This window comes from Polypterus senegalus, chromosome 6 (genome assembly GCF_016835505.1).
Source record: "Polypterus senegalus isolate Bchr_013 chromosome 6, ASM1683550v1, whole genome shotgun sequence".
Classification (NCBI taxonomy): Eukaryota; Metazoa; Chordata; class Cladistia; order Polypteriformes; family Polypteridae; genus Polypterus; species Polypterus senegalus.
In genome coordinates this window covers 92,396,668-92,421,069 of record NC_053159.1, presented here as the reverse complement: position 1 = coordinate 92,421,069, position 24,402 = coordinate 92,396,668, and the positions used below count along the sequence as shown (strand labels likewise).

Sequence of the window (24,402 nt, the reverse complement as noted above, 5' to 3'; positions counted from 1 at the left end):
ACTTCTTATAAGATTAAAGCATTGCCCACCACATTTGGTCCCATTGTATCTTATGCCCTTCATGTGTGGCACTGAGTTAAAAAAACTTTTAGGCATAGTCTCACTTAGTTATTTTAAAACATTAATAATATTGGAGGTTGTCCTATCTACTTTCCCCAATAGGCTGCATAGGGTATTTGCATACTGCATGATATCTTTAGTGATGGAGGAATCTAGACATTCCACTCTCTTAGGCTCAGATATTCAATTCCTCCTAATTCATTCTTCTTATTTCAGCTACAGTTAGTATTTAGGACATGTGAAGTGCCATTAAGTTCCCCCATATCTACCCATGCCCTTTTCACTTTTGACCTCCTTCCTCTCATCTAAATCCAAACTGATATGCCTTGTACATGCACTGTTTATTATCTCTGAAATCACTCCCAAATGTTTTAATTGTCTCCATGATCTCCCTAAAAGCCAACCATTGTACATTAAAAAATATTGATAAAATCCTGATCACCACCACACACAGTTTAAAATTGTACATTGTTTATATACTATTCCACAAATCAATCACCTAATAGGCCTAGCCCCTGATTCTCTATGCTACCTGTGCTCCCACTCTGTTTTTGGAACCTTTCTCCACATGTTCTGGGACTGTCACCCCATGGCTTCTTGTTGTGGTGTGAAATTTGGCATATAAGTTGATAAATATTTTGTATGTCTTTATTTGTATGGTTAAGTACCTCTTCCCCCTTTTAGGACTGTCTTTTTTTAATTTTACAACTGGTTTGGGGGAAGTGCCTCAGACAAGTTTGGCAAGTGATTTTCTGCAGGACTCTCTGTTAACCCCCGCATGGAGGTCAACTAACTAGCTGGCAAGCTTCTCCTTAATAAATGGTTTTGGGGGCAGGTGTAAAGGTATTCTGTGTCCCATTGGTCTGAAGTATGGCTGTTTGGAATTGGCTAGTATCAGAAGCCTTTAAGTACTATGACGCCCTATTGGCTGTAGAGTTTGGACAGAGAATTTATAAATTTGCTTGCTTTAAACCCCCATCCCCCAACCCCTTTCTCTTACCAACTGATGTAGGAGCATCTCACACTGAACTGAAAAGGACAACACAATGAAAAGTATAGCTCGGTCGCCATATTGAGACAGGCATGTGGCCTGTTCTGAAGAAAGCTGACCAAAAATGAAGACTTAACTACATTTTAAGTAACTAACTAGTTTGTGTGCTGCCTGAAACTACACATCAGCATTTATCAAGTTGTTTGGTTGCCAATATTCAAATGTACTTTGCACATTGTTATTATTTATAAATATTATCAATAATAGATTATTTAAGTTGTAACTTAACTCCTGCTTGTCTTTTACTACACCTAAGTGCTTGAGGTTATAAATGTAGAAGGGAAGGTGGGGAGAAGTTATATGGTACAATACCTTATAAACAGTGGTAAGTAAGTCTGGGAGATTTGAGGCATTTTGACAAAGGCTACATATTAATAATACAATAGGGGAAAGTAGAGCAATACTGTATATTACTCTACTAAGACAAAACACTTCGCTTTGGTCTTATGTTGATCACTCCCTCTCTTTAATTCTTTCATACTATATCCCCCTGTCTCCTCATGTGTTGTTGCTACTGCATTTTTCCTCCTTATCTTTCTTTTCTCTCCAGCAATGAATTATAATATTGACTCTGTTGAAAGGAACAATAGCTTCATGCTGGAAACATACTGAACTGTGCCGTCCCCTCATCTGGGAATCTTTTTCCATAATCTGTTACATTTAGAACTTTAAGCTGCCTGGATGAACCACTTGCCCAGCTCCACTACTCAGACTTGGACTATTGAAACTCAGTTAGTTAAGGAGTGGGTAGTGGTTGGTCCACAAATCATGCTTATTTCACTTTCCTTTTCTGCCTCTGTTCTTGTTTTTGTTTATATTGCTAAAAGGTACCACATGTTACCTAGGTCTCCATTTCCTATGTGACTCCTGATTTGAGAAACATACTTTCAGTTTGTCACTTTTCAGAGCAGATGGGAGGGTGCAGTTTCACTGGTGGATGGGTGCTTTAATTATTATTGTTTCTGCTTATTATATTATTATGTTCTATTGTTTTCTTTCTTGGGCAAATGCTTTATGTGCATTTAAATGTATATTATATTATCTTGTCTTATTCTGGACAAAAAAAATGTAATAATAATAAAAAAAAGAGATAGATAGATAGATAGATAGATAGATAGATAGATAGATAGATAGATAGATAGATAGATAGATACTTTATTAATCCCAAGGGGAAATTCACATAATCCAGCAGCGTATACTGATACAAAGAAACAATATTAAATTAAATAGTAATAAAAATGAAAAAAAATTAAAATAAAATTAATGTTCGCATTTACTCCCCCGGGTGGAATTGAAGAGTCGCATAGTGTGGGGAGGAACGATCTCCTCAGTCTGTCATTGGAGCAGGACAGTGACAAAAGTCTGTCACTGAAGCTACTCCTCTGCCTGGAGATGACACTGTTAAGTGGATGTAGTGGATATATCAGATGTGGGAGTTTTTTTTGCTCTGGTGAAACAGGAAGCACTGAACAAAAAATCTTTCAATGCTTTCACAAGAAATTCTTATGAACACAGTATCATACACTAGACTTTTTAATGAATTATCTTTATTACTGTTTCTCCATTACTTATTAGAACCATATGGGTGTAAAATGTTTATTAACTAGGCTTAGAAATGCTATTTTAGGTTTTCAAAAAGAATATTTTCTTCCTATGTTTTATAACACACAATCACCATCAATGGGGAGAAACCTTGTAATAAGTATTCCAAGGTGTTTGACTGAGTAGCTGAGGACTAGAGGCAACTAAATAAGTAATATTTTGAGTTTAGTTGTATACAGACTTTAGTGCCTATAACCCCCAGCACAGTATAAAATTCAAAGATTTGTAATAATCAGAGTCCCTAGTACATTTGAGGGATGTGTAGAGCAGTAAAGACATAAATCTAAAGAGTATAAAAAAAATGCTGTGAGAAGTCAAATTATGGTGTCAGTAGTTTACAACAAAGACTCTATTCTTTCTTAAGTCTGTAGTCAAAATATAAATTACTCCCTAGCTATTAATACAAAACACTCTTCTTTGAAACAGCCTTTATGCTGTCAGGTGGGAATTATACTAAGAAAGAAAGTATTCCTCTCTCCAATAGTATCTACAACACACACGATATTAATATGTACTCTTTGAGTTTTTGTTTCCATCTACTTGTTAGTGTTTGTTGAGGAACATGTAAACTAATTTCTTCCAATCCCTTTAGGATCTCCATAGAAATTGTAATATTCTGAGGGAATTCACATTGGTATGAAAGATTAAAGTTTATTAGACTAAAGAATATCATTATGTTATCCTCAACATTTATAAATTACTTTATAACCTTCTAGCACAAATTTCTTAACATACCAACACTTTAAAAGCATTTCAAACATGCATTTTTTGCACCTTACTCATACTCAGTATAACTTATTGCATGTTATGGAGTGACACTGTGCTTATTTTAACATTCAGCTATTGATTCTCTGGGAAAAAAACTACCAAACCAAACATTTTGCCATTATTTTGCAAGTAATATTTTAATAACCCTTTTATCCATCCATCCATCATCCAACCCGTTACATCCTAACACAGGGTCACGGGGGTTTGCTGAAGTCAATCCCAGCCAGCACAGGGCGCAAGGCAGGAACAAATCTCGGGCAGGGTGCCAGGCCACCAAAAATACTATTTTATACACTTCATAAATGTTCTCAAAGCTTAATTCTTTATTCCATAATTGTTCTGATAATGCAGACACAAGGGGTTCATATGCTGTACACTTACCTCCAATGAGAAATGGGTCACTGTCTACTGCATTAGCAAGTGGCTTCTTTCCATTATCAACTTTTCCTGCATGATCTAAAATTTCAAAAAGAAATGATGAGTCTCTTTTCCAGAAATGCTGTTTAAGCACATTATTTTTCTCTATTTCTGTGTGATTAAAATAACAAGAGCTGTTTTCTCTTTTCTACTATTATTTTACACTGCAGCTTGACAAGTTGCTTGAGATGATGAGCAAAGACAACAAATAAATTAAAGTCAGCACTTTTAATCAGTGTATACTAGTCAGTGTATACTGACTCATGACACAATGCAAATTCCCCAAAAAACATTAAACCATGTGAAGAATAAGAGCTACAGATTAAAGAATCCCCTGCCATTGCAGAGTATGAAATAAGCACAATCTCATTAAAATGTAATTAAAAATACAGACATCTCTATTATTATGGTCACACTGGTACTAATTCTTTTTCTTTAAGTGCTTTTATTTTGCTTATTATGTGAGTTGATATTAATAAATAAATACCCCTTAAATTAAGTGTTTAAATATGACATCATTTAAAAAATTATCATTTCTGTAGGCTGTGAGACTGAAAACAATGAGGGTGCAGAAGTAATACAACTAAATAAAATTTGGAACAGATGTTCAAAGCAACTTTTGAAATCGGTGGAAAATTAAAATATTTCATGTAGTGCCTTTCACATGGAATATCATGCTATTTGCATTAGTAGAAAAATTAAATTTTTTTGAGATAAAAAATCTATGGAAGATTAAATGGAAAATAGAAGCATAAGTGGCCTCCCTTAGGATAATGTTTCAAAAATGTCACAATTGGCATTAATACAGTGTTACAATCAACATTTTAAGGTACTAGAGCTTTAGAAATACAAGAGCCATTCTGAACGTTATATACTATTCCAGCAAAGAAATAACAGGCAAGTCAAACTATGCCTTTAAAATAAATATTTAAGGGATATGGAACTGCTAGATGGTATAAATGCCAATCAAATATTTTAATATTATTACTTACTTTTGATATATAATGGGCTTTAAAAATAAAAGATCTATTGATTATCCTTTGATTTAATATCTGACACTGTCTGACCTGTATAGAATCTTGGGAAGCTAGAGTCTGTCTTTAATGCAAGGGACACAAGGTAACCGCTGGCAGAATGTCAGGGCTCCATAGGAGACTGCATTCTGCACTGCCTGATTAGATAAATAACTCACAAAAAAGCTCAGAATGAAATAAGTTATTTTAAAAGCATGTAAGGATTATGCACTGAGTAATTTCTTAAAAGGAGGTTTAGATGCTTAGTCTTTAAGTAATGGTGAGACTCTGGGACTAGGAAGTCTTCCCTATGAAACACTACGGATAACAGAACCTTAAATTCTAAAGTGCTTAACTTTTGGATTACATTCAGTAGTTCTGCAAACTTGTTATTGTATCATGATCTTATTTGTGGTGTAAAACTAACTCTGATGATAAATGTTATCACATAAACCAAAGACTGATTGATTGACAATTTTTTTATATTTATACAGTGGATAGGTCTATTGCCTTACAGTTTCCAAAGACTAGAAGGGAGTTCTTTGCCTGGGTTGTTTCCTGTTTCAAATCCAAAGATATACTTGTTAGGTAGCTATGATAAGCTTAAGTCCCTGCATCCATGAACCAGACTAAGAGGGTACAAATAATGAATGGAGAGATGACTGACTAATTTTCAAATTGCTTGTTTTCTCATAAAAAAAAATATTGAAAAGTTTTTGGAGCAAGTTATTAATAAGGTAAACACAATAGCTAAAATAAATTCTTAAGTTATAATTATGAGTGAGACGGCAGACATGCATAGGAATATTACCTGATACAGAGTGGACTGTTGAAATCGTTTTCAGATCATCCAGACTGGTAGAAGCACAGCTTGACTGGCGCAATCGGCCTGACACTGAAACCCGTGTGCTGCCACTTTGATAAAGAACTTCCTTTAATGGTGTCATTTGATTAATCTGGACTGAAGATAGGCATCCACTAAAACCCCGTGCTCCTGCAGTCATGACCTGAGAATCCAGACCTGGTCTATCTGAGAATATAATAGAAAGAAAGACTTTTTTATCACCATATCATTCGTGCTTTACATCATAGAGATGGCCTTGTTTTAAATGTTGAAGCAAAGCTTTTCCAATGTCAACTTTTTTCAGACTTTTTCATAAGTACAGTAGTGACAACCTGTGAGCTTCTTCATCTATTTGGTGTGTGAGTGTATGTGTTTTTGGTGTTAGGGTTATATTGATTCTGAGAAGAAATAAAACTTCTATTTTTTGTACATGTTTCACATATTTACTTACTTGATCATATGTTCCAAAGTTATTGTTATATTTCTATATACTATATTCACTGTAATACTGCAGAGATGTGACCTGAAATTGTTGAGCTAAAAATTCTAAAACTACATTTCAGTCTAGCTGATGAACTTCATGTTGTATACATTCATCCATTTGCCTCAGCCTGCTTGTACAAATATAGGGGTGACTTCACCCACAGTCTGTCCCAGAAAATGTCAATATACGATTGAAAATTAGTTCTACACAAGACATATTCTCACCAAGCCAATTTAGATTGATTAATTAACAGATAAAAAATATACATCTTGAGCATCTGTAGAAAATTCACCTGGATATTCATATTAATTTGTAAGCTGAGATCAACCTTGTCTAGACTCCAAACTGAACTTTGAGTCAGTGAGGTTGCAGCACTCAATGGTGTGTCTCTGTTGTTATATAACAAGGACATGAACATTCATAGTTGCAACTTACAATCACAGCAAATTTTCATTTGGGAGTAAAAATTGATGATGAACCTGCTCCTCTGGGAAAAGCCAACATGGCATTTTTTTTTACCAAATTAGACCTATAAAAACAGTTCATTTTTAAATTGGTAGGTCTCAATCATTATCATGACAGTGTCTGGTGTACACTTCTTAAACTAGTGGTAGATTTCATATTATGATTTTTCATCTGTCAGATGTCACAATCCACTGAATGACCTTTCTGTCAAGCGTATTTGTGTTATCATAACAAAACATGATGCTGCCCTTTTTAAAGCAGGGTGATATAAATTTCAGCATATCCTTTTGGTGCCAGAGAAAGTAATGCATTCCAACATAACCACCTCATACTGTCAGGTTTTAGTTATCAATATTTTCCCTTTATTTGTATTATCTATCCATCCATTATCCAACCCGCTATATCCTAACTACAGGGTCACGGGGGTCTGCCGGAGCCAAACCCAGCCAACACAGGGCACAAGGCAGGAAACAACTCTGGGCAGGGCACCAACCCACCGCAGTATTTGTATTATTTGTCCATATTACCAGTTTTATTTTGTTCACTGATGATGTAAGTGAAGGAAACAAGCGAACATTCTGACAAAACGTAATTTAGTATCTCCTGTGTATTGGTCTCAGGAATGTATGCCCATTCTTATTCATTTGCTCTTTGATGATGTGCCATTATTAACAAAACAGTACCAGATAATTATCACAAGAATGTCTGGGCATCTTTCTAAGAGCTGAAGGTAAAGTTGAGGCGGGTCATCCAGAAAGATAATATTCCAAAACACACAAACAATGCTGCATCACAATGGTTAATTATAAAGTAAATTAGAGTATTAAAATGGCTTAGTTAAGGCCCAAACACCAGTGAGATAATGCAACAGAACTTGAAACAAACACTTCATGCCTGGAAATCCATGAATCAAACAAAGTATACTAGTAAAAATAGGCCAAAATTCCTCCACAGCATTGATTCAGTCAGGATCTTAGAAAATGTCTAATTTTCACTATGTGCTGCTTTAAAGGTGGGACTAGACTAAAAGGAAAATGTATTTTCAAACAGGGCATTGGCTGTTACATAACTTTAAATAAAGTTAGTGTCAAAATGATGCATTGCTCGTTTGCATATTTTCTGTTTTATCTAATATTGGACTTTGAGGCATATTTAATAACAGTTATGTAGAAATAATGTAGAAAACCATCCTCCATCAATTATTAGCCCTGCTCAATACAGTTTAGGACTGCAGAATTCCCCGCATTCTTTTGAAAGGTCTCTATACCACATGGCACAATTACTCACTCACCCACACTGGTCTAACTTAGAAACACCAATTAACCGAAGGATGGAGACAAAAACTGGAATGCCAGATGAAAAACTTAGACAGACACAAGGATGACATTTAGATTTGACACAGACAGTACCAAGTCCAAATAACAGAGTATATGTTTCACAAATAAGCACTACTTTATGACCTCTAAAATGGAAAATTGATGAATATAATCATTATTGATTAATTATTATTAATTTTGTTGTTAATTATTATTGATTAATTTTTAATGTAAATTAACTTTTTTAACTTCAAAACAATTTTAACTTATCAGTAATATGTGCTATAAAATATTGTTTCTGTTAAAGAACATGTTCTATTCTATTGTCACAACTGCTGGAATAATGGCATATAACCTTCTAGCACTTAGTGGCTAAAGAAATATTTGAAACAGGTTAATCTTACTTTCATTCAACAATACACATAAAATATACTTTTGATAATATTATAAGCTCTGCTATAATTTCAGCTTTGAAGATAACACATATTGAATCAAGAATCTTGAGTTTGAGGTATTGGGAAACATCAAGGGTTATATTTGCTGCAGTAAAAAATAAGTCAAGGGAACATGTTTCTGATGAAAGTAAAAGGTCCTTATTCAAGTAAATTGGACAAACAGAAGCAGATCGATCACCTGCGAGTCTTCCAAGTGTGAGAGTTTTCATTGTGCTGAACTCTTCAGAGGCAAGGGTGTAATTTTGACTTGCGTTGTCATCAATCTGATAAAGTCAAAGGATACAGACAAAAAAAAAACAATGAAGAAATATCTTATTTTTGGCATGTGTACAGTATTTAATTCTCAATTAATACATTTTACATTATAATTAAATGTCTTTCAAAACTGCATACAATGTTAATACAGGTCCTTTGCAAAGAAAATAAAAATAGTGAAAAAAATTTAAGTACAGTCCTTAAAATTACTGTTTTCAAAACGTTTAGAAAACTGTGCTCAACTTTAGCAAGCAGTGAAAATTTATTATACATAGCACTTAATATCTGCAACATTAAAGTGCAATTGCAAGGATGCAAGATTATTCCATTTAAAAAGTATAAATATTGGAAACTACACATTGTACAACCTACTGTAGTAAAAAACAGTGAACGAAGAGACTAACATACCAAGTAGCTGCCACTTAAGACACATCTACATAATAACAAGATGACAGACCTTTGTCTCTTAAAGGAGTCTGAATTTACAAGGTACCAAAGGAGTTGGCAGGTCAGCTTGTCGCTTCTCTTGACTGAGATTGGACCTGTGAATTCTTTGCTTTAACATTAATTTCTTTCTCATGAATCACTCCAAGGCTTTTCAACATTTTTTTATAATTATAAGGAAAAGACCCATTTTAGCATGGTAGCCATATAGAAGATAAGCTAATCAAAAATGAAGTATTAGGTTAAACAGAAACACCAAGCACTGTGAGGTTCTAAAAGTCAGAACGACAAAAGATGTGTGTGTGTCAAACGCAAAACAAGTGTGAAAATCAGTGGTCAAAAATATTGAAAACAAACAGGACCTAGCTGTTACTAATAGTTCAAAGTATTTAACAAACTCAAAATCGTCAAATGCATAAGATGTATTATTTGATTTTTATAAAAAAAAACTTTGACACCCATTAACAACATATGCTACTCTCTTTAACGACTTTGTCTTATAAAACAATATATCTGTGCCAAGATAAATAACTGTAAATAACCAGAAAAAGGCCAGCCTATTCCATATTATATGTTTGTCTGTCTGCATCCTTTCTTATATATCAATATATATATACTGCATATATGTATATATGCATATATAACTGCATAACTGTATATGCAGTTATCATATTTTTATAAAGCTTGTTCATCCATCCATCCATTGTCCACTGCTTATCCGAGGTCGGGTCGCAGGGGCAGCAGCCTAAGCAGGGAAGCCCAGACCTCCCTCTCCCCAGCCAACTCCTCCAGCTCCTCTGGGGGGACCCCGAGGCATTTTCCAGGCCAGCCGGGAGATATAATCCCTCCAGCTTGTCCTGGGTCTGCCCCATGGCCTTCTCCCAGTGGGACATGCCTGGAACACCCTCCTCCCAGGGAGGCGTCCAGGAACCACCTCAACTGACTCCTCTCAATTCGTAGGAGCAGTGACTCTACTCCGAGTCTCTCCTGGATAACTGAACTCCTCACCCTATCTCTAAGTGAAAGTCTAGCCACCCTGCGGAGAAAACAAATTTTGGCTGATTGTATCTGCGATCTTTCTCTTTTGGTCACTACCCAAAGCTCGTGGCCATAAGTGAGGGTAGGAACATAGATCGACTTGTAAATCGACAGCCTCACCTTTTGCCCAGGGTGTAGAGCTGGTCCAGTGTTCCACGGCCGGGACAGAATCTGCATTATTCCTCTTGAATCTAAGATTCAATCATTGACCAAACTCTCTTCTCCAGCACCCCTGAATAGACCATACCGGGGAGGCTGAGGAGTGTGATCCCCCTATAGTTGGAGGACATCCTCCGGTCACCCTTCTTGAAAAGGGGGACCACTACCCCGGTTTTCCAATCCAGAGGTACTGCCCCCGATGACCATGCAATGTTGCAGAGACGTGTCAACCAGGACAGCCCCACAACATTCAGAGCCTTGAGGAATCCAGGGTGAACCTTGTCCACCCCAGGGGCCCTGCCATCTCGGAGCTTTTTAACTACCTCGGTGACCTCGGCCCCTGATACGGATGGGCCCACCAGGAGTTCTCCTGCTTTGCTTCCTCTAAGGAAGATATGCTGGTGGGATTGAGAAGATCCTCAAAGTATTCCTTCCACCGATCAATAACATCTGCAGTTGAAGTCAGCTGGGCCCTAGCTCCACTGTATACAGTGTTGGTGGAGCACCAGTTTCCCATCCTGATGCGCTTCGGTGCTGACCGAAAGTCGTTTTCCATGGCTTCCCCAAACTCCTCCCATGCCCGAGTTTTTGCCTCTGGAACAACCGATGCCACCACACGCTTGGCCTGCCATTACCCCTCAGCTGCCTCTGGAGTCCCACTGGTCAACCAGACCTGACAGGACTCTTTCTTCAACTTGACAGCCTCTCAAACCTTAGATGTCCACCACCGGGTTCGTGGATTGCCTTGTGGCCACAGCTCCGTTTTGCTGCTTTGACAATGGAGGCTCGGAACATGGCCCATTCAGACTCGATGTCCTTTGCCTCTCTCAGAAGGAGGTTGAAGTTCTACCGGAGGTGGCAGTTAAAGATCTTTCTGACCGGTTCCTCTCCCAGATGTTCCCAGCAGACCCTCATTATATGTTTGGGTCTGCCTGATCTGTCCGGCAGCATCTCCCACCATCTGATCCAACTTACCACCGGGTGGTAATCAGTTGACAGCTCAGCCCCTCTTTTCACCTGAGTGTCCAAGACATAAGGTCGCAGATCCGATGACACAACTACAAAGTCGATCATCAAGCTGCGACCTCGGGCATCCTGTCACCAAGAGCACTTATGGACACCCTTATGCTCGAACATGGTGTTCGTTATGGACAATCCATGGCCAGCACAGAAGTCCAACAACTGAACACCACTCGAGTTTAGATCATGGAGGCCGATCCTCTCCAGGTTTCATTGTTATTGCCGACATGAGCGCTTAAGTCTCCCAGCAGGACGATAGAGTACCCAGGAGCCGAGCCTCGCAGCACTTCTTCCAGGGACTCCAAAAAGGCTGGGTACTCTGAACTCCCATTCGGCGCATAAGCGCAAACAACAGTCAGCGTCCTTCCCCCAACTCGAAGGCGCAGGGAAGCAACCCTCTCGTCTAAAGGGGAGAACCCCAACGTGCAGGCCTTCAGTCGGGGGGCCATAAGCAAGCCTACCCCTGCCTGACGCCTTTCAACCACAGCAACTCCAGAGTGGAACAAAGTCCAGCCTCTCTCAAGAGGAATGGTTCCAGAGTCCAGACCGTGCGTAGAGGTGAGCCCGACTATATCTAGCTGGTACCTCTCAACCTCTCGCACCAGTTCAGGCTCCTTCCCCGCCAGAGAGGTAACATTCAATGTTCCAGGAGCCAGTTTCGGCAACCGAGGATCGGAACGCCAGAGTTCCTGCCTTTGGCCACCACCAATATCACATTGCACCCAACCCCTATGGCCTCTCTTGCAGGTAGTGGGCCCACAAGAGAGCGGAACCCCTTTGCTCCTTCAGGCTGAGCCCAGCTGGGCCCCATGGTGAAAGGTCCAGCCATCAGGTGCTCGCCAGCAAGGCCCTCCCCCAGGCCTGGCTCCAGGGTGGGGCCCCGGGTACCCTTTCCTGGGCAAGGGAAATGCAATCCTTGGTTTAAATCCAATATGGGGTCTCAGGATTGAGTTAGTCTGGATGTTCACCTCAGATATGTTTGCCTTGGGAAGGAAGCCCTACCAGGAGCACGTAGCTCCCGACAACATAGCTCCGAGGATCACTAGACCGCGCAAGCCCTTCTGCCATGGCAAGGGCTGGATCCAAGAAGGGGGCAAGGCCTCGATCCAAGAAGGGTATATAAAGCTTGTGTTTATCAACACATTGCATTACTCTGTTTGTTAAAATGAGTATACTTCAATTAACTTGATATAAGTCTACAGGTCTACAACATAGAAATGTAAGGAAAGTAAAGCAGAAGCCCTACTAAATTATGTAATTAATTACTGGTAATTGATGGAGTGAAATCTCTCCTCACTTCCTACACTAAACCAAAATAACAGGCAAAATGGCATCTCATGGTGACAGTAAAAAAAATCATAATATAATAAAGAAAATAATGTAATAATACAAAAAAAGGTTTTAAAAGCAGTTTTCTTGATATTTGGAAAACTGACTAGAAAGCAGTAATCGCTTGATGCAAGGTTATTATAGTTTTGCCTTTTTAAATTAGTTTTTATTTCTATATTTGTTCTGACCTTACTTGGAAATTTAGTTTAGTTTTAGTTTTCCTTCATCATGTATTTTTAGTTTTAGTTTAGTTTTTATTTTACAAAGACATTTCTATTTCATTTTTATATATATTAGTTTCAGTTTTAGTTTTAGTAATTATAGTATGGTTAAAAAGCTACAGTACTATGGAGTTTAGTTTTTGTGTCACAATAAAGCAGAACTGTACACTTACCAGGTTTGGATATAATATTAGTTTATTGTTAGTGGACGCTTACTACGCTACATGACACAGTTTATTATTTGGTTTTGTTTTTGTCTGATAAAAAGCATAATCAAAACCAGGTACTGAATATAAACAATTTTACACAATTTTATAATTTTTAACGTATTTTCGATGTCATTTGTGCTGAACAAATCTGCACTGACTGTTGGAACTTTTTTTCTTTTCCCTTTATTGCCAGGAATGGGCCAGTATGTAATGAACTTTAGGTGAATTTTAAGATGTGAGGGTTTTTTACTCTAAATGTCTACAGCACACCACATATCCTGCTCCAATGGCAATGTGCTTATGATGAATGCCTTCAATATTTCATTCAAAAATCTCCAACACAGGACTTTGTTATTTTCTATCAGCCATATTGGTTTCAGATTCCATCTCAGGCACACACAATTTAAAGACAGAATTTTGCACCTGCAGGTCTGGAAAGATATCAAAAAATAAGAAAAGAGATTCTACTGTGTTCTGTCAGATGTGACCTTAAAAATTGCGGGGGTTAAGGAAGAACAAGGCTCTTAGGCTTGAATAAGTGTGCAGAACCCACTTAGCTGTATTGAGGGAAACAAAGAAAAACAAGCATGTAGTGTGAAGGTTAGGGGCAGTGAAACTTGAATAGCCCACCATAAGAAAATTAAACCCTTAATGAGCAAAGCAAGAGTAGGTGATAGGTATATGGAGGGGCACAAAATGACAGAGACAGCATCTGAGATTAAGAACAATATACTGTATACATTATCTAAACCTGTTTATCCAGAGAAGGATCACAGGAACCTGGAGCCTACCCAAGCAGTTTTGGATGCAAGGCAGGAAAAGTCCCTGGTATACCTGTACAATATGTATGATATGGCTGATGTTAAGAACAAAAAGAATATGATATTTCAACTATCTGATTTGAGAGCGAGAGAAACATTGAAAAAATGGGGACAGATATTTTAAAACATAATTCTGCTACTGGATTATTTTCACAATATCAGGTATTGTGAGCTGTGAATATGAACTAAATAAGATAAATTAATAAATATAGAATAAATTCAAAAACACATTAGTATGTTTAGCTTTTCATCACTTGGCAGACTCTCTTCGCCTACCTACCTGTAGTTCAGTAGAGACATTGCCAACTCAGGAATTTTACAAAGTTTGTATTGCTTCATTTTTAAAGCAAAAGTGATTGGTCAGCAACAATATGCTGATCTTGTATGTTGACATTGTCAGTCTCTCGATCAGTGCTGTTTTATTTTCAAAAATCGGGAGTGGTCTCCCCTAGACTTTCTCGTGTACTCAGATATGGAGATGGATATTTGAAGAGTAAACCACAAGATGAGGATTATATTATGTATATTAAAGAACCATCAACAACAAATCAAATGAAATTAATAATATATTGAACAATTATTATAAAGGTAAACTTGAATAAATTGGACTCTGCAGCTGCATGAATAAAAAAAAATCGAGTATGTGTTCAGGTAAAGTACCACTTAATACAGATCTACAATTGTGGTGTAACAACCACATGCCGAATTTCATCCATCTACCTAGTTGCATTTTTGAGGTATCGTGTTTATACACGCACACACACCCGCACACACACACACACAGACATAATTCAAAATAATTGTATTTTTGGACTCAAGGAGTTCTAAAACATCAAGATTCATCAAAATGTCGAGGTCAAATTTTTTTGATGATTAGTATACTTTCTCTATACTTTGTGTACTTTGAGACTTACGCCTCCTCCAGACCACAAGGGGGCGACTGCCCTGGTTGCACTGGGGACCACGGGTGCAGAGCTTGGAAGCTCAACCCTGTAGGGGCCCTGAACCTCAGCACTTGCGCCACACCAGGAAGTGCTGGGGGGAAGAAGACTGGGGACACCCGGAGGGCTTCCGGGTGCGCAGCTGGCACTTCCGCCACACAGGGGAGTGTCCGCGGAGGAGTGTCGGGAAGCACCTGGACCCCATCCGGGCTTGTATAAAAGGGGCATTCGATGAATGGAGTCGAACAAGCAGAGGACAAAGTCTTGCGAGAGAGGAGTGGAGGCGGCCTGAAGAAAGGCACTGGAGAAAGAGGCCTGGGCTTTGGGGAATCGATGCTGGAGCACTGGGTTGTGTACCCTTGTAAATATAGTAACTGCAAATATGTGTGTGTTGGGTGAGAAAACGTTGTTCGTCTGGCTGTGTCCAGGGCTCGTTCCACAATACCTTTAAGCATTACTAGTATACTTACACACTTGTAACTTGATAATGGAAGAGGTAGGCTGTGAGGTTCTCTAAGGAGACATTAAAAATAGCCAGAGAGAGAAGAAAAGCCAAGAGCTCTATTAAAGAGCACTATAAATATTTTCAATTAAATGTTATCACAAAATGATAAAGTTAAAGATATATTGTACTGACAAAAATATTTATATATATATATATATAGTTTTCAGTGCAATGCAGTTTTTATGCATTAATGTGTATATATATATATAAATATATACTATATATATATATACAGTATATATATATATATATATATATATATATATATATATATATATAGTCTTCTCTGCAGTGCAGTTACTTTTTATGCATTAATGTAAGTCTGGTTATACAAGATATGTTGTATTGTTAATATTAATTTTTAACCATTTTAAGTATAATCCTGTTGCATTGCTGGACCCGAGGTTCTATTTGGGTCACATATTCAGACTATGTAATAGTCCAGCATGGCTTTTGGGCAACACCTAGTGGTAATGAATGTTAAAAACACATTTTTTGTGTCTGTTTTTAATTGTAAACCATTTATTTCCCTTTCATGAGTATATAAACAGCCTTTGTCTAATTATATTCTGAATTTAAAAGGCACACAAGAAGAAAACAAGATGTTATCTAAACCAGAACCAGAAAACAGAGGTGAGGATTTTTTTAAGAAAGCATCATGGTTAAGGTAACTTCAAAGAAATGTCCTTTGAAAGATAAAGAAGATGAAGGAAAAACAATGCAGGAACAAAACAATGTTCCATTAAAAAGTAGACAGAAAGAGTCTAAAAGATAAATAACAGTTTTAATCAAAAGCACAACTGACCAACAGCCAATAAAATTTAACAAGTGAAAAAAATCAACCTAAAATACACCTAGGGCTTAAAAAGCATGGAATCTGAAAACTAGACAAAGATATATAATGAAAAGAATTTCAGCTACTGAAAAAATGGAAAAGAATTTCAGCTACTGAAAAAATTGTGACACTTTTTGAAAATAGACATTAGCTCAGGTAATAATTGTTGTTGCCTTGGATCTAAAAGTGGGATGCTGATGCAAACTGAAAAACAATAAATATAAGACTGGCTGAGATCACATGACATGTGTTGCTAATGGCTGCTTAGTTCTGCTTTTGCTCGTATCCTCCCAATATTTATCTTGATACTAATCGCTCTTGCCACTTAACTGTGTTAACAGCACATGAGCTATGACTTACTCTGCTTCTTCAGAATATGACTACTTAATAATGAAGATACCTTTTCTCTGTATGTAGTCCCTGTAAGAAGTCTCACCTTATAGCTCATTTTCTTCAGTAGATGAAAAATTTTGCTATAGAGGTTTGTGAATGCCATGGCATCATCCATAAGATTCACAACAAGCACTTGGCTGATATGAACGCAATGATGTCTGACCTCAAGATGTTGCAAAAGATGTCTCACAGGGATGCGACTGTCATTTAGCTGGAAGATTAGCTGACAAGGAGACAATATGCTGGGCTTTCTCCATTATTACTGGATGGTTATCTATCCAAGTCTCACAACTTTTCATCTATCTATTCAGAGAACACTATAGTGGTATGGCAGGTGGGGTATGTGTCTTCTTAAATTGTGATGCATGTAATTCTAATACAGCTCCTTTGAAAGATATAATATTTATTTTAGTACAACGTTACTGTTAAAATGACCACTGCCAAATTAGGAGAGGAAAACATGCAAGATTATCAAAAACATATAATTATGTGGAGAAGTTGGGTATGCAGAAGGATAGAAAAGGACTGTGTATTAGTGAGTAACAATGCATGATGGAGTGATGCATGTATTGGAAGAGAGAACTCATAATGGATACTCCAGTGAGAATGAATGACAGTGTTAGGTAGAACTGATTATGAGGGAATGTTGTTGGGAATTTATCATTTTATGTTTTGTTTAAGTCATGAAGTGGTTTGCTTTTCATTTGTCAGAAGGATTGTGACTGTGCAGGTCATCCCCACGTTACTGGTTCCTTACAGGAGCCTCTTGAACCCATCACTGTCGATAGTGCAACTAAGGGAATAGTCAGGCAAATGAAGACACCTGCACATAGCAAGGGGTAGATGCAAAGGTGAAATAGTGCTTTAAATAAAACAATCCAGACAATCAGTGTCCAAACAAATATTGCAGTACTCCATTCATAAATAAATAATCCATAAAAATAAACGGTGTCCTTGGGAGGTTAAAAACAAATCCAATAAATAACTCCTTAAAATCAAGGTTAAAAGCCTGGGCCGGAGTCTGTCCTTTAAAATCAAGTCCCCAGTGCTTCCTTTTAAAATGGTTGTCTCCCTGGCTTACCCAGATTGGGTCTCACATCCTAGAGAGTTGTCAAACCAACAGGCGCAGGGAGTTTCTTCCATGGGTCCAGTTCGCTACTGTCCCATTGCTCCCAGCAGAACAACCGATCCAAACCCATGCTTGGGTCTCTACTGTCCATAGCTCCAGCTGCATTCCTGGACTTACATTGAGAGTCGGACCATCCAGCAGTGCATCCCTCCAGCTCCCTCAAAAGCTCAGCCAGAGTGATTCACTTCAGAAGCACCTGAGCGTCAGCCACATGCTCCCCCGAGGGCTCTCCTCATAGCTACATGCTTCCTCTCTCTCTCTCTCTCTCTCCTGTATACTTCACTCCACTTTTTAACCTCCATTCTTTCTTTCTTACTTCTTCCTTTTGTCTTTTTATTCCCCTTTCTGTCCCATGCAGGCTCCATTTATTCAGCTGTGTAATTAGGCCCGAGTGCAAGGAGCTGCACCCTCCTCTTCATCATTGAGGTGCCTGACTGATCTGTCCACCTCTGCATGTTTACGCGGTGCGGTCAGCCAGTACCTCAATTTATTGTGGAGTGAATTGCACTCATACACACCTGCGCCCAAATGGCACCTGCACTTTTCTGGGATGCAATCATTTATTTATAAATGTACTTCTAATTTCCTAGCCGTGGATATGCTATACCACAGGGACCACTAATCCTGAGCCATTATTAAGTTAATATTACAGTTAAGTACATTTCACCTATATTTATATACAGTAATCCCTCGCTATATCGCGCTTCGACTTTCGCGGCTTCACTCTATCGCGGATTTTAAATGTAAGCACATCTAAATATATATCACAGATTTTTTGCTGGTTCGCCGCTTTCTGCGGACAATAGGTCTTTTAATTTAGGTTACATGCTTCCTCAGTTTGATTGCCCAGTTGATTTCATACAAGGGACGCTATTGGCGGATGGCTTAGAAGCTACCCAATCAGAGCATGTATTACATATTAACTAAAACTCCTCAATGCTATAAGATATGCTTCCCGCGCTGTGCTTGTTTGCTTCTCTCTATCTTTCTCGCTCTCTCTGCCTGACGGAGGGGGTGTGAGCAGAGGGGCTGTTTGCACAGAGGACACGGACGCTCTTCTACAAAATGCCGCTTTATCGCGGTGCTTCTGTATACTTAAAAGCATGTATTGATTTTTTGATTGTTTGCTTTTCTTTTGAGCCTCTCTGACATTCTCTGCTCCTGACGCGCTCGTTTATGACGGCGCTCCTTTGAAGATAAGATATGTTTGCTTTCTTTTAATTGTGAGAAAGAACTGTCATCTCTGTCTTGTCATGGAGCACAGTTTAAACGTTTGACTAAAGGGTGTTATTTCATGTCTAGAGGGCTCTAATAATGTTAACAGGGTGGGAGAGTTTATAAGGGCTTAAAATATATAAAAATAACCACACAAACATATGGTTTCTACTTCGGATTTTTCACCTATCGCGGGGGGGTCTGGAACGCAACCCCCGCGATCGAGGAGGGATTACTGTATACTGTATATATATATATATATATATACATATACAATATGTGCGTATATCTAAGTTTCATTACTCACAGGCCTGTACATTTGATGAAGATGGTGTAATATGGCAAATACAGAAAATAAAAAAGGACTACAACCTAACTGGGGACCAATGTAACTAAATACAGCTATAAAACAATTACATTATGGCTTATAGTCTATAATTCATATGTACATTAGATCTCTTGACAGTATTAAAGATCAATCACCTCGGCAATCTTAGAAGATACTTTAGATGGAAAACAAAGGGTTATCTGCATTATTTACCTGAACATACAGATGCTTGCCTTTCACCTTTATTTTGATTCGGTGAAGCTGCCCGTTAGCTAAATTGATTGAGCCAGCTGAAAGGACACCTGTCTCTTTCTGCTTCTTTAGTCGATACCAGATTTGCAGATAACCTGTTGTGAAAAAGAAAGAAGTTCACGTCAGCGTTTTTCTTTTAATTTCAGCAAGACTGGTGGTCTATCAGAAGTTCGACGTAGTGATACATTTCATTTCCTGACCTTCAAAAACTGAAGATGTGATCAATTGGGACTGTTGTAAATCATGTCTTGCAAAAACATTTGTAATAATGTGAAAACTTTGTTTTTTTTCCTTTCAATTGCGTTTAGGTTTTCTTATTTGCTTAGTTACTTAACACTTATGCAAATTAACAATCTTGAACACATCCAAAGGCATTATTATATGGGAATACTATTAGATTTTTTGCATTACATCTATTGTCAGAATACAGTAATCATTACTTCACTTCTTCATTAATGTAATTTCAAAAAATTTGGATATAGTAAGTATAGTAAATATTCTTGACTGGTTGTGTTTCTCTTTGTCACAGATTCTTCATGCAATGATATCATGCAATATAGCAATAATATACAGATCATCATTTATTTGGAGAATAAATGCACTTAAAAAATACTCAGTACTGAATAAAAGTGATTTGAATGGTAATGTTCCAAATACTGCTATCTAATTTTAGATGAGATAATGTAAATGTATACAGCCTCAGAAACATAAAAAAACAAGAATAGAGACTCACAGAACAGATAATACAGCCAATCAATCAATTAATAAATAAATAACAAGTACTTCAGGTGAAAGCATTGAATTGTGTGATACCATGGAGGAATGAGATTGTGGCTAAAAGTGCTCCAAGAGAGCGCCTCCTGAAGGAGGGGATTTTTCATGATGGCATCCAATTTTGCCACCATCTTCTTTTCCACAATAGCTTCCACTGTTTCCAGGGTTCACCCAATGATAGAGCTGCTTTCCTGATATGTTTGTTCAGGCATTGCGCTTTTGTGCTCAGTTCGCTTCCCCAGGAGACCACAGTGTAGAACACCACACTGGCTACTATGAACATTTCCAGCAGCTTGCTGCAAACATCAAAGATCTGAGTCTCTTTAGCAAGTACAGTCTGCTCTGGCCCTTTAAGAAAATGCTAAAGTACTTTATAATTTAGTGTGTAAAGCAGTTCTGCTCCTGTTGCAAAAATCTGATTAAAATTAAGATCTTCAGTTATTCTGTAACATTTTAAATAAATTAAGATTTTGACAGGAGAGCTGGCCAATGTTCATTTTACTATTTATGAAACCGTGACAGGTTGGTTATTTGGTTAAACTCTTCAATCAATATAATTTACTGCTAATTCTGTGTCTCACTGGATACGTTGGAAGTATAGCATCCTTACTCTGTGAAGATTACAAATGACAGGTTAGAATTTTTCAGGCAGGGGATTTTTTTAGGTGTGTGATTTACTGCATTAATCCAAAAATAAGAAGTAGTAGGGTAAGTAATGCATCTTCACAATGAAGGAACAAGACATTATGGAGAAACACATTAGAGAAAAGGAAACTATATAATATTAAAAGTAATGGCAGCATTTCTAGCTGCAGGTGTTATTAATTATTGAGATCACAATAAAATCAACAATGACAAAGGGAATTGCGGGAAAATATTAATAATGAAAAACAAAACCATAAGGAAATGTTTCGTCTTCAATATCAACGGGTAGTTAAAGATCATTGGAAGAGAATCAAAACTGAATGGGAGAAAAAAATAGTGCAAAGACAATAAATAGCAGAAAAATAAAATTAATTTTAAAATATTTTGCCGGCTTATTTCACCATTGAAGATGTCATAAATATGCCAGTCATGTGCAATCACTACATAGCTTTTCATCATATTACATCAGTTTGACAATACCATATACAACAAAGGTTAAGGATCCAATCCATCAATATGGCCAAAGAACATTTATCTTAGAGTCCTGGCAAGACAATATGAATTATATTTAAAGCCATTTAATCTATATTTTTTCAGATGAAAGAAAGGGCACATTGCTGAAAATAGGTGCCTAGATAACAAATTTTCTTCAAGTAATTTTTAAGAATTTTGGACTACAAAGTTCACTGAGTAGCACAGAGTTTATAATGAATGTTTATTCTAAGGAAATGTGAGTAACTTTGAGAGTTGATGCATTGAGATAAAATTGGAAGGAACATTTTAAAACAATTTTCATATTCATTACTATTTCTAATATTGCAAATTCAGAAATCACTGCCCTAACTATGCCTCTGGTAATGAACAAGGAAATTACCATTAAGTTAGTCATACGTTTAAGGCAGCAAACACAGAAATACATGCATCCAGTTCATGTGTGGTAAATGTTAAGCAAGCTGCAGACTTTGCCGAGTGTGCTTGCTCATTTACACACTAATTCATTGTAGCATTTAAGATTGCAGGAATACACAACAAAGATATTACTCTGACACAGACAGCAGGAAAAAAGAGATGGATCAGGATATTACATATAATCGAAAACAATGCTTGGTTTCTGTGGTGGGCTGGTTCCCTGCCCGGAATTTGTTTCCTGCCTTGCGCCCTGTGTTAGCTGGGATTGGCTCCAGCAGACCCCCGTGACCCTGTAGTTAGGATATGGCGGGTTGGGTGGTGGATGAATGGATGGATGCTTGGTTTCATTATGAGAATGGATTAACAATTGTGCATATAAGTGAGAACAAACTTCACACAGTACTAAGCAAAATACTCAATGTTTATTCATAGCAAAGAGTTCTTAAAATGGCAGTGACTACTTAAAGTAAAATGGTGTCACTGCTATATTCAGGAGTTTATTGGGTCAACTATTTCTAGCTTGCACATTCTTCAATTGTCCCTTAGACATGCAGGTAAGATTAACTTGTCTGGTACAGAGGAGATTTGGCATGTATGAGTGATCATGTCCTGCAATGGACAGGCAACCCATTCAGGGATAGGTCCTGTTTTGCACTCAGGAGTAGGCTTAGGCTCCTGTAACCTTAAATTATATTGGAATGACTTTGAAAACAGAGGGGATAAATACATAATTAGATCATCCATGCTTTTCTAACTAAAGTGTTACCTATTAGCTTATATGTGTCATCAGCTTTTACTACTTTCTTTGTATTTCTGTGTTTTGTATAGCAATGAATGTTGCTGTTATATATAAACTGTATACAAGCAGCTATGTCTATCAATAATTTCATAGTACTCCAAGAACATCTTGCCTGAAGAAGAGGCCTGAGTTGCCTCGAAAGCTTGCATATTGTAATCTTTTTAGTCATTTTTTTAGTCATTGGCTCTTCTCTATAGTACTCCAAGTGAATTTATTTTAGTAAACGATTGATTCCTTTCATAACTGCTGTGTCATTTATATTTCTATTCTTCACACCAAGAAAGCAGACAAATTCCACTCATTTCTGCCTATGGAATCACCAGAATTCCATTCTGGTCTGATAAAAGTTATAGTAAATACCTGCTGATCTTTTGTGTATAAAATGGAGCATGTAAGTAAGCCTTTCATTGCACAATTTTTTAGATAACAATATGCTAAATGTTAAACTTGTAAGAATACACCAAATTAAACTCTTAGTTTTACACAAAAACTTTTTTCTGGATTACGAAGGTTAGGAAAACCAGAAAATATTAAAGTTTACATTTATCAAAGTACCTCACAAGTAGAAATAATGTACTAAATAATAGAATTTGTTTTAAATTATAATGTTTTAGTATATGGGCGGCACGGTGGCGCAGTGTAGTGCTGCTGCCTCGCAGTTAGGAGACCTGGGTTCGCTTCCTGTGTCCTCCCTGCGTGGAGTTTGCATGCTCTCCCCGTGTCTGCATGGGTTTCCTCTGGGCACTCTGGTTTCCTTCCACAGTCCAAAGACATGTGGGTAAGGTGGATTGGCGATTCAAAATTGGCCCTAGTGTGTGTTTGTGTGTGTCCTGTGGTGGGTTGGCACCCTGCCCAGGATTGGTCCCTGCCTTGTGCCCTGTGTTGGCTGGGATTGGCTCCAGCAGACCCCCGTGACCCTGTGTTTGGATTCAGCGGGTTGGAAAATGGATGGATGGATGGTTTAGTATATACAACAAAAAATTAAGAATTCCATTAGATATTAAATAACAAAAATTTTTTATTTTTTTCTTCAATTTCATTCTCATCATATCACTATCAATTGCTATATGACGGTCTGCAGCAATGTACAGTAAGAGAGATCAGTGTCTAAAGGACAGAATGTGAATGAACACTAAAAAATGAAATCAAATGCAACTTTACAAATGGTGAGACACCACCCAAGGATGACAGCACTTCTGGACTGGGTGATTTGTCTAATGTGGGAAGGTTCTGTGTCTAAGAAAATGCAGGCCTCCTAGTAACAAAAAGAAATCTACAAGTAAAGGATGACAAACCCAGAAAGGGAGCTGCTTGCTTTTGATTAGAATGAACACAAGCTGTGTCAAGATGACTTCCAGTAAACAAGATAATTTATATGGCTGAACCTTGCCATCCACGTGAAACTGCATTGCGAGAGACTAAAGTAGGATATGGTAAAAATGGTATTTTAGAATTTTTGCACAGTATATATATTTTTGAACATGGTTAAAAAAAGAAACAGAAGGGTTTTTTGTTATAGTAAACTTAAGTTTTCATCATTGAAATAACAGTAAACAAATGAGAATAACAGGAAGATAAAATGGCACAATGTCAAAGACAATTATAAATACAGTATTAACAACAGTCATCTTGTAGCCTTTCAGTACCATGTGTGGCCACCTCTTTCAGCTGCAACTCTTAAACACCTCTGTAGCAAGGAGCCAATT

General features: G+C 37.5%; 1 protein-coding gene across 1 annotated transcript in view; it reads right to left on the bottom strand.

Moving 5' to 3' along the window:
- The window catches only part of LOC120531259 (contactin-associated protein-like 5), a 558,381-nt gene that overhangs the window by 11,401 nt on the left and 522,578 nt on the right, over positions 1-24,402 (bottom strand). The window contains exons 20-23 of the mRNA XM_039756505.1: positions 19,531-19,664; positions 8,654-8,738; positions 5,723-5,941; positions 3,863-3,937 (exon numbers count right to left, since the gene is read on the bottom strand). Of these exons, the coding sequence (XP_039612439.1) occupies positions 3,863-3,937; positions 5,723-5,941; positions 8,654-8,738; positions 19,531-19,664 (513 nt within the window). The remainder of the gene's footprint in view (positions 1-3,862; positions 3,938-5,722; positions 5,942-8,653; positions 8,739-19,530; positions 19,665-24,402) is intronic.